The sequence below is a fragment of the Labeo rohita genome, chromosome 24 (assembly GCF_022985175.1).
Source record: "Labeo rohita strain BAU-BD-2019 chromosome 24, IGBB_LRoh.1.0, whole genome shotgun sequence".
NCBI lineage: Eukaryota > Metazoa > Chordata > Actinopteri > Cypriniformes > Cyprinidae > Labeo > Labeo rohita.
Window position 1 is genome coordinate 30,302,684 of NC_066892.1, and position 12,181 is coordinate 30,314,864.

Below are 12,181 nucleotides of genomic sequence, written 5' to 3' on the forward strand. Positions count from 1 at the left end.
ACTTCAAATAATTAAATAATTGCAATCAAATTATTGATGTTACCATCTATCTAAAAAATCCCAGTGGGGAAATACATTACATCAATTCCACTATAGTACAGCGTTGCCATATAGCAACTTACCTATTTTTCCGTAGTTGATATTTTCTCATTTTACAGAAAAACTATATTAGATAATATTGATTTCTGAATAAAAATATGTAATTTACTAACCAAAAATGATGTAAAAAATCCCCCTTGAGAAGAGATGTTCAGAAATTAGATTTACAGAGCAATTTCTGGAGCACTTGAACAGGTGTCCTCCATGTTGGGGTAACAGTGGAAAAAAATGTTTTGGAGGAACATTCAAATGTCATGTGCCTTAAAAACAGCACATCATTGACTACGTTAAGGCCGACCCTTTTAATTAACATATTGCTATATATATATATATATATATATATATATATATATATTTTTTTTTTTTTTTTATTTTTTTTTTTTTTTTTTTTTTTTTTCAGGGTAACAAGAAAATAAGTAGAAAGTAACTGTTGCCATATGGCAACTTGCTTTATGTAGTAATCAGGTTAAAAGCGTCAGTAGTCTCTTCTCCAGCAGTTTTATGATATTAAGCTCCAAGTTCAGACAGTGTAATATGTTACATTAAGCCCAAATCAATATGGAATGATACTTCATTTATTCTCTATGACATTTTCATAATGTTTTCTCCCATGTGAATGTCATTGACTTTGACCCATGAAGACAAAAACATCCAAGCAGACAGAACATTACTCTAATTCTGTGACAGCTTTGGCTCCCAAATATGGCCTGTTGAAGCAGACTGCATGAGCTCATGTCAACAAACACTTGCAGTTTTTAGCATGTTGTGCTTCAAGTAGCTTTTGTTTGTTGGTCAAAATGGAAACAGATAAATCCATATTACCTGTTGGAACTCCACTATCTTAATGTCCACAAGCCTCTGTCTAGACAAATCCAGTTGCTGTTCCCTCTTCATAGTTAAAGCTTTGCGTTTTGTGTTTTTCTTTTCATTGTTAATTAATTTAGTAAAATAATCTAAGCAAAAACGTCTCTGTTAAAAATGTAACCCTGATCCCGAAGAAGGGGGACAAAACACTGCGTCTGACAAGATGCTATGGCAAACACCATCAGCATGACTGGTATCTGAAGCATGTTTTTAAATGTCAACAAATGTCATTGGTCGACGATACTCTGTGTGACATCACTATCAGTGTGACCATCAGTAGTATTCCTGTAGTACATCATCAGCTTCTTCGTCTGAAGGAGATGTAAACAGGCTGTTTCTCATTCGGCTTCTCAGGAATCTAGGGTTACATTTGTAACCGAGACATTACCTTTGGAATGGGAACTTGCACTGCACTATGGTAAACAAATAGTCACTGTGCCATGCTGAGAAGATTGACTGCCAGATTGGCTGTGAAAAACACTCAAATAACAACCCAACAGGCTCAGATGCTGGAGTTCCCCATTTCGATCTGCGGTTCCAGCGGAACTCTCAGTGACAATATTCCCTACGACCACTACCTAAGCTTCATGACCTGTGCATGTAACGTTCTGGCTTTCATCCTCCCTTCTTCACTGACCCAGGTGCCTGTCCCAAAGGCAGAGCTCAAAGGTCTGGTGATGCTAGCCTTCTAAACTAGACATTTCCTTTAAGGAAATACTGGTTCAGGGAATTCAATAAATTAAGGAGGAGCAATCGTCCTATGCTTTAGAAAGGTACTCATGCCCTGCTGAATGCTGAAGCTTCTTCCCCCTTTTGTGGGGTCCCCAAGTAGGAAGCTTCAACTTAAATACTATGAAGGAGCTTCCTGCTTAAGCGACCTGTTGTCTTTACCTCCCTGAACTTCCTGACCACCGTCCCCACTGAAAAGCTCAGATGAGGAAACCAGCACATTAGGGAGAAAGCTTTTTTTCTTTCTTCTTCCTCAATTTCAGCCAAGTTCAGCCACAAATGTCTGTCCATGGCCACCATCGCTGCCATCGATCAACCGACCATTCAAACGGGGTGTAACACGCAGAGGTTTGGATGGCAGGGTTGGAGCCTTTAATGATGAACCCTTCCCAATTGAGAGATAGTAAGCAAACGTCTCTTCAGTGGGGGGCATCGACTCATATCCATGATCCGTGATCTCTCCAGCTCAGTGTGGAGATCAGGAAGAAATGGAAGGCTCACTGTAACAGGGCAGTTATGTCCAGACAGAAATCAGTCCTCATACATGAGGCAGGCAGGCTGCGAGGACTCCAAGCCAGTAGCACATCCTGCTCTTCCTGGCTTGATGACAATAGAGCGCTGTCTGCTGGATTGGAGGATGTCAAAAAAAGAACATCCAGATCAAGCAGCTCGCCTGAGTCGGTTTGTTCTACTTTTAGATACTGGGGGTTAATTTATCAATAATATACACCTCAATTGTCCCTGCTTCTAATACCTCAGAATTAAATATACTGCATTATTCATTTTCTTTCCTGACTGGTATGAAAGAATTAGAGGTAACAGGAGGAGTTCTGAAAGGGAAAGCACTTCCCATCAGACTCCTCCTATACTCCGCCTGCAATCCCTGACTGATATCCCTTGGTTGAGAATCACGGAAGGACAAACGCTTCTTACCATTCTCTTTTAGTCATAATGAGCACAGTTAGCTTCCACGAGGAGACGAACATGCTCCACTAGTTGAGTTGACTTTATTTGACACATAAAAAAAGTAATAATACACTATTACATCTTTCTTGTCAAGGATAACACAATAAAGTTTCATTAACTTATTTCCATTGTGGTCCTTGCTTAAAAAGAGAAAAGAAGAATCCTAATCAAAAATCCACTCACACTCATAACAAACAAATCAACAATTCCTACTAGCATTTGTCAAATGCGTGTACAAACAAACGTCTCCTGCAGACAAAGACAGCTAATGATGTATACCATAGGTGCCCTTTTATACTGACAGGTAGTGACATCACAGATTGTTCCACATGTCAGACACAGTGTGAGTTCCGATTCGAATGGGACCTTTTTTATTGGGTGCTGCGCTTTAACTTACTATTACCTACTTGTACATTACTGTCAGATGCTTCAAAATGCAACTCTAAAGCCGACTTTAAACGTCTGCAAATCGCTGTGCTGTTCAGACTACATGACTTCTTGTCTAAGTCATTGTGGTGTTCACACTACGTAAGATCTGCAACAGGAGGTCACACACTAATTGACCTGACAACACATCTGTCACCCAACAACTCTGTCCAGTCCCCCAAACCACATTTTGTCAAGAAGACTCACACGAAAATTGGAACGGGAATGACATAAAACAACATGTGAAACAGGAGTTGTTTATTTGAAAATGAACGTCCGGAAGAAATTGGCGCTGAAAGCTGTTTGCACAATGATCTGATGATTCTGAAAAAAATTGCTCCATTTCTTGTGTCCAAACCTTTCTTAAAGCAATGTTCCTGCTGATGCTTTTATTCCGGTGACCTCAACCCATGCCTTTGCTCTCTCATTGGCTGTAGCTCATCACGACACCTGACACCACGTAATGTCGAGTCGGCTGACCGGTCCAGACGTTTTGCATGCTACATATTTGTTTGGCATCAGCGAGACATCGGTGAGGATCAGTGAAGCTCTTTGTGCATCGTTGAGTAGTTCAAACATAAAGATTTCTGAACGCTGACCACCTGCTGATTTTCCCCCTGTTGCAGCCCGACCAGTCGGTGAAATCGGGCTTAAAATCCTGTAGTGTGAACTTGGCCTTAACTCAGGATATCACAGCTATGTTTACCCTTGTGCCCACTGCTAATTACACAATTGTGCAAGTCAGAGAATGAGGGAACATGTACAGTAGATCAGTTTTCATGGAGGAACACTAACACTACACACATTTTCAAACTCTTCCTATTTAAACACAGGACTCCAAGGCCTGAAATGAATGGGTCATGTTTGAGTTAAAACTCACTAGCATTTTGTTTTGCATATTTTCTGGATGCACAGGCACCATGGTGGTTCAGGTGACAGCGACAGATGCAGATGACCCCACTTACGGCAACAGCGCCAGAGTTGTTTACAGCATCATACACGGACACCCTTACTTCTCTGTGGAGCCCAAGACAGGTGATCTTACATTTCTTAAAAAAATAATAATAATAATATTGGTAACACTTTCTATGAAGCCCCTATTTATAATACATTATAATGGTATTTCTAAGGCATTATAATGAATGCATAATACATTATAAAAAAGCTTATAGTATGTTATATCATCTCATGAATAATCATAACAACAATTATAATACATTATAATACTTGAGTATTTGAGGTTATAACTTTTAAGATTATGATTACTTATAACACACAATGCACAGCATGTAAAATCTACTTAATTTATAATGGACTATATCATATTACATTTATTTTTTTACATTATATTACGTTTTATTTTGATGGTCCCCCTAGTCTATTGACAATAAGCAATTTTCCAACTACATGTCAACTAACACTCCTTGGAGCAGTGGTTCCCAACCACGTTCCTGGAGGCCCCCATGCATGTTTTCCATGTCTCCTTAATCAAACTCACCTGATTCAGATAATCGGCTCATTAGTAGAGACTCCAAGACCTGATATGGGTGTGTCAGACAAAGGAGAGATGCAAAATGTGCAGTGTTGGGGGGCCTCCAGGAACGTGGTTGGGATCCACTGCTTTAGAGTATTACTAGACTTAGGTTAAGGTTAGGCTAGGTAGCAGGTTCACGTACTTGCAAAGTTACTTATAATCAGTTTGTCTTTTGGGGATCAAAATACAGTATATTTAGCATACTACTAATAATAATTACTGCTAGCTGACATGCAGTACCATCAAAATAATCAAACTGATAATACAAATGTGTCATATTACACATTCATCTGATCTGATATCTGATCTTATGGCTCTTTGAGAAATATCATTATTATAATTATTATTATTATTATTACTTATAAGTGGTCTTTGTATGATTTAAGTAAAGTGACATGCATAACATGGCAAGATATGAGACTTATAATACGTTATAATTATGAGTAGATAATCATACTCTTAAAAGCTATGACCACAAATAAGAAAAAATTATAATACAGTTTTTATGAATACTCATGAGATGATACAACATACTATAACGTTTTTTAAAATGCATTATACATTCATTATAATGCCTTAAGAATACCCTTATAATGTATTATAGATACGGGCTTCATAGAAAGTGTTAATAAACTTTAAATATATATATATATATATATATATATATAAACTATATATATATACTATTAACATAGTTAATAGTAAATTTGAAATCACAGACAAAAGTTGCAAACATAGATTTTTTTTCTCTCCCACAAACACAACACAACAGTTACACCTTCTTGAATCCTTCATTGTAGGTACACAAATCTTATTCTACGAATCACAAATCAAGAAACGCTCCTAGCATGTTTTGCTACTGTTGCTACAGTGAATATGGTGCAAAACACCTGCATTAAAAATGTCACGGATGAATTTTGTACATCCGCAAATCAGTATGCGTATTCTTGTAATGCACACTTGTAGAATGTTTTCTTGCATATATATATATATATATATATATTTTTTTTTTTCTTTTTTTTTTTTAAACTAGCTTAAACTAACGTTAGCTGGTTGAGGTGTGTTTGATTATGGTTAAAGCTAAACACTGCAGGACAGTGGCCTGCCAGCTCCAAGTTTGCCCATCTCTGCTTCAACTCACAAAGAGGCTTTGTAAAAGATTGATTAATCCGTTAGATGATTAAATATATCTGTTAATATGTTTAAATTATGAACAAATGTACAGTATAAAAGTGAGTGATTTCAGAAAATAAAGAAAATGTACTTCTGTTGGTATTTGCTGCTGTCAGCTCTGGAAGATGCTCACAACTCGCAAACGTTTTTATTATAGTTTTATTTTTCCCACTGTTTGTTTGGGTGCCAACTGACAGGCACCTAAACTACACTGTGAAGAGACTGCTGTAAGTTTGACAGTAGCTGGATGTATGCACTGTATTTTAATTTAAAGTATCATTACTGCATTGTCAGTATTGGGACAGTTTATGGTCATTTTTTTATAAAACAATCCAATTGTGGTATAATACTGTATACCGTTTTTTTTTTTTTTTTTTTTTTTTACAACCCCAACCCCATACAAATCACAATAACTCATTAGCATTTGGCTTTATAATATTATTTTTAATTGCTGAACATTTTCTTTTTGAAAATACAAATTACAAATCTTCATCTCTAGCGTGCACTAGCTAAAAAAGGGCATCACCAAAGTCCCCCCGGGGACTTGGTATCTGTAGCATGGCAAAACAGGCTTTGCAGAAATAAAATACAGTAAAAAATAGTTTGTGTTGCTGTGTTAAATTTCAGTTATTTTGGTTAAGTTGACAAGCTCTCTGATGAGAAACACCATGAGGGGATTCAGGCTGATGCTTTTTCTTTGCACCCTCTTTCCAGAATTCCATCTGATCTGTGAATCTCAATGGCATTTGGTGCCACCAGAGTTAATTCTTGGAATGAACCTGCAAGCACAAGAAAAAAAAAGTTTAAATGTTTGTTTAAGTAGTATTTATAGAATTTGCCCCAACTTTGTTCCCGTGACAAGGCAGCAAGGTGTCCGTCAGCAGATGTCACTAATCGCTATACCTACAAGGAAGGTGCATAATAAGTTGATAATCCATCACAAATCATTTAAAGTCCTTTTTTTATAGTGCATTCTTTTGGATCAAACAGTAGAGCCAAGTCAAGTCAGTTAAAGTCACCATTATTTATATAACACTTTTTACAGTGCAGATTGTGTCAAAGCGGCTTTACAATAATAAACAGGGAAATAGTGTGTCATTCTCCTCTGGCCAGAGAAAACCAGCAATTTCATTCTAGGCTGCAAGAATGTCAGATTGTGCAGAGGACTCATCTGGTTCCCGTGGTCTTGTGCCGATTTCTTGTGCAAAGAGTTTTGGAACTAAATATGAAAGGGATCTGCTGCCCGCAGCTGATTTTGATATTCTAGGTATTATTACATTGCCAGAGTTTTGAGAACGCAGCAGATGTGGAGGACTATAATAAAATAAGAGCTCACTCAATTACTGAAATGCTAAACCATTCAGGGATTTATAAGTAATTAGCAAGATTTTAAAATCTATACAATGTTTAATAGGGAGCCAGTGCAGTGTTGTCAGAACCAGGTTAATATGGTCGTACTTCCTGGTTCTAGTAAGAACTCTAGCTGCTGCATTTTGGACCAGCTGGAGTTTGTTTATTAAGTGTGCAAAGCAACCACCCAACAAAGCACTGCAATAATCTAACTTTGAGGTCATGAATGCATGAATTAATGTTTCTGCATTTGCCATTGAGAGCTTAGTGTTATATTGCTAAAATAATGGGGTTGGTTCCCAGGGAATGGATAACGATATAAACAACAACAACCTTTAACCTTTTGGCTAACTTACCAGTTGATGTTATCACCGTTATAATGGCCATCACAAGAAAACGCTCTAACTGGAATGTATGGTAGATGACATGATTAACCAAAAGGTTAGGTTAACCAATAATGACATAACAAGGGCAGGAACAGGAAGACCATATATGGGCACAAGAGGGAAAAATCAATACAAAGAGTTCAGGGGTGTTACAGTAGTAGTTGATGGCAGCTACTCACCTTTTGTTACCAATCACTCTATGATGCAATCACAAGAAAAGACTCCAATACACCTCCGTTGCAGATGTCATGACCAGCAGAATAGACTACAGCCTGTTTGCTGTTATGTAATGTCTGATATAACCTGCAATAAAAAGGCAGTGTAGAATCATTATACTTCCCTGATTAATTCCCTGATTGAGTCAGATAACTGACGTTAGAAATGAACTTACCGACTGATGCAATCACCGTCACGATGGCTCCAAAATACACCCCCAATGTTGCAGGCAATAAGATGCACAAATTCTTTAAAAAAAGAATAACAAAAAACTGATCCAGTGTAGCTTTTCTGATTGGCCAAACTTCTCTGATTTTTGAAAAGTGCCTGCCTTTGCCTCTACAGATGCACAAATCACTTTTGCTCCATATTTTAAACAGATATGTGGTGCAAAAGTTCTGCGCGAAACTTGTCAATTGCAAAAGAAAAACAGCATTTGAGACTCGTAGCAGCAGATTCGCGCCGTTGTCGTAATGCATCCAAGAAAAAACATATATATGCAAGAAAACATTCTACCAGTGTGCATACCTCATTACAAGAATTCGTGTGAATGTGTTTTGCACCATATTCACTGCAGCAACAGTAGCAAAACATGCGAGCATACGAGTGTCTTGATTTGTGATTCGTAGAATAGGATTTGTGTACCTACAATGAAGGATTCGAGAAGATGTAACTGTTGTGTTGTGTTTGTGGGAGAGAAAAAAAATCTTCAAGTTTGGAACTTTTGTCTGTGATTTCAAATTTACTATTACACATGTGTGGCTATTCTCTACAACTACAAATTCTGCCGTCACAGACGCTCAGTTGTTTTGCACCAAAAATACCTTCATACTTTTGGACAGTGTTTTCGGCAAAGCAGAATATTCGCTTTTTCATCCAGTGAAAATGAATCGGAACATATGCTCTAATAAAGAACCTTAGAAGTAGCCCATTTGACTTGTGCGTTTTGTGCTGTATTATGTCAGGGGTTGGCACCTATTTTGAAAGGATGTGCCAAGACCTGTTCTTGCATTTAAAGAAGAATTATAGAGTGGAGCAGAGTTTTTGGGCCAATTATATCAATGACACACAGCGCTTCATCTCATTTCTTTATTTATCCAGGTTAAAAACTCATTGAGATTAAAATCTCTTTTACAACAGTGACCTGGCCAAGAAAGCAGCAACAAATAACATAAAATATACAAGTTTGCATCATAACACAACACACAAATCAACGATCACAACAACAGTTTACCAGAGGACAAAACACACAGTTTGTTAAAAGTAGCTTAAACTCATGTAATGACGGAAGCATGGTCAGCTTTAAGATGCTTTGTAAGTTCCAAGCCAAAGTAGCATTATATCCAAAACCCTTTAATTCCTAGCTCTGTTTGAACTGTATGTTGGCAGGCTGCTGCTGTGTGCTTGCTATGGTGGTCTGTGTGCTACAGTGGTTTATTGTTTAATTTTTGAAAATCAAAGCAAGAAAGACGATTTAATGGGTGAATTTCTTCACTCGTTGTGTCACACCACTGCCCCTTTTTTACAGGTCCATATCTCAAGCTTAACTGAAGTGTGATCCTGAATTTACATCAGTAGGACTGCAGAGATGCTGTGTATGAGAGCAGTACAAAATAACGGGGACTTGGGGCAAAAAATGCCTTGCACAATTAAACTAAATTAATTATGACTTTTTATGTTTTATGCACATGGAAGCTGAAATCCTCAGTAGACCACATTAGTGCCCATGTTTTTATGCAGGCAAACCTTTAGTAAACCGGGGCCATATTCTTTGTGGACGATTGGGAAGAAAATCTGATACATTATGAGGCTACCCTTAACTCTTAAATCAATTAGTGTCTGCAAGAGAATATGTATCTTCATTGTATTAAAAGCTGAGCTAAAATCAATAAATTGAACTCTAGCTTAATGTGCCCTGCAGTCTGCTGAATATCGTCAGCATCTCTGTTAAACCCTAAATATGAACAAAAGTAATAGTAATGCTTGCCTTAGCAAACACTAAATTACATCAGGGGACATAGCAGAATCAGGACAAATAAAAATATTTCTCCTTTATTTTGACTTGCTGAGAGAGTGCTTCAGTTTGTGGTCTGTGTGTGTGTTTACACATTTGTTTGTGTGTGTGTTCATACTATACCTGCAGCAGTCTCATTACCCATCATCCTACTGTGCTCCAGCTGCCACCTGCAAAGCACCCTGGCTGCGAATCTCAGACAGGAGGCTGTAGATCTGCTTGTTACATTCTTTTTCCTGAGGGAGAGGAGCGCGTCGACCCATCTCATTATTCTTTGAGCATGTCTGTGGTGTTAACCAACACGTGTGAATGAAACTCACTCTCATATCTGATGCACTGTTCATCTTTCATGGACATTTTCCTTTTGATTTGGCTGAGTTTCCACATTTGAGGAGTTGTATAATATTGCATATAATAGGCAGAATTTGAAATGATGCAAATGCTGCATATGAGTAATGAATACTTTTTTTTTGTTATTAAGCTGTGAATTTTATCTCTCTTCTATTAAATTAATGTAAGAAATCCCCCTTTGCACCTGTCATTAATGTGGTTTTGGTCCACAATCAGATCACTCTTGACCACATTAAAACACAATAACACCTTATTTCATGACTGAATTACTGAAAACACGGTTTGAGTTGATCTGACTGAATGTCACAAATTATAGGCCTGCACAAATTCATCATGCCCCCACCACCAGAGCAGCTCTTAATGTGCTTAATGAAATACATTTTCCTGTTCAAATGAGAAAAAAAAAAAATCATTTTGGTGTTTACTTTATCAGTGAAAGTTTTGCCTTTATTTAATAGGACAGTTGAGCATTGGGTGAAGAGAGGGGGGTGGGATCAGCAAAGGACCTCAAGACGGGAATCGAACTCGGGTCACTAGTAGTGATTGACCAATATTGATTTTTTATTACCGATACCGACTATTTGCATAATCATGTGCCTGATAACCGATATGCAGAACCGATATTTATTTACTGTTATAAAGTAAATCAGTGACTGAGTGAAGTAAGTCCATACTTCACTTTGGTTTTTCCTCATTTCAGTCATCTTAAAAAGTGCTGAAAATTAGCAGTCTTTCATGTTTAATTTAATCTTCATATTACAACAATAAAAACATTTTATTTATAAAACGCATCAGCTGCAACACTAATGAGCAAAATAAATGTAGAATGTAGAATGTTTTCAAATGGAGAAAATAAATAAAGGACAGTAATCACTTTGTTGTCACTTTGGTGTTTTAAACAAATGATGATTGGTGTTTAAAACCCGTGCCCATCAGAGCATCAACCCGGTCAGTGAACGTAGAGCCCTACATTTCAATTTTCACATCATAGCTCAGACCCGGGCTGGGCTTCGCATCTGTTTTAAGGTTTTTCCTTATTTTTAATAATAAAAGGAGATTTTTAAAATTATTTATTTATAAACTAGTGTCTTTTGAATCAGTGATTACAGGGTGAATTTGCCGATCCGGACTCGCCATCTTTTCTTTGGACACGCCTTTAGATAGAAAAGCATCATTACAGATTACATAATGAAAGAGTTTTTGTTTTCTATTTGATTTTTTTGATTCATTAAGTAATAATTTTGAGCTTTCTATAGGTATATTTATCATGTCTGTGAGGTTTGTATTCGCTGAGTTTCGGTTTATTTTTGTGAAGCGCTCCTGTTGAGACAACAGAAAGCGCATAATGATTGCTTTATAAAAGCACCATTTGCAGCATTTTGTTGATATTGTTAGTGCACACAAATAAAAGCAGACCCTTTACAGTTCCGAACCATGTATTGCTCTACCTTTATTAACAAAAATGACGGAATAATTAAATTGTTTCCACTGAAAGAAGTGTGATTAGTGGTCGCGCTGGCACCCCCGTGTCCTGTAAGCAGCTTTAGTTCCACTCTCCGTGCAAACCATTGGGTATGTGCCTAATAGCACGAGTTTATCCAAGTTTAACATTGAAACTAAAATTGCTTTATACTTTAACTCTTTTAGGCCTGTATCTATAGATTTTATTTAAGGCAAGTCGTGATGATTTGAGAAGGCAAAGTTGATCAAACAGACTATGATCAGTTATCCGCTGGTAGCTAGTCATTACTTTTAACAACGAATTCAAATATTATTTAATTTAGGCAAAGTTATGTTCATTGGGACAGGACTTGAATTATTTTACGTGACTGTAAGTTCGTCTCTATTTCTTAGAGCCAAGGTGCATAAATTAGTCACATATCAGGCATTTATGTATCACATCTAATATAAGCATTAATGACTGTTATATTAAACAAAGTTTACTAAATATAGCAAAGCAAAGAAGTAGGCTATGCTTTACCTTTGCACGCCATTGTTGTCCGGTCTCCCCTCAGGGAGAGCGGACAACAATGGCGTGCAATTCTCAAAACACCCACAAGATGGCGGTGCTTA

The 12,181-nt window shown here is 37.3% G+C and overlaps 1 protein-coding gene across 1 annotated transcript in view; it reads left to right on the forward strand.

The window, feature by feature from the left end:
• The window catches only part of LOC127155422 (cadherin-7), a 143,055-nt gene that overhangs the window by 39,712 nt on the left and 91,162 nt on the right, over window positions 1-12,181 (forward strand). Inside the window, exon 4 of the mRNA XM_051097605.1 lies at window positions 4,000-4,119. Within this exon, the coding sequence (XP_050953562.1) occupies window positions 4,000-4,119 (120 nt within the window). The remainder of the gene's footprint in view (window positions 1-3,999; window positions 4,120-12,181) is intronic.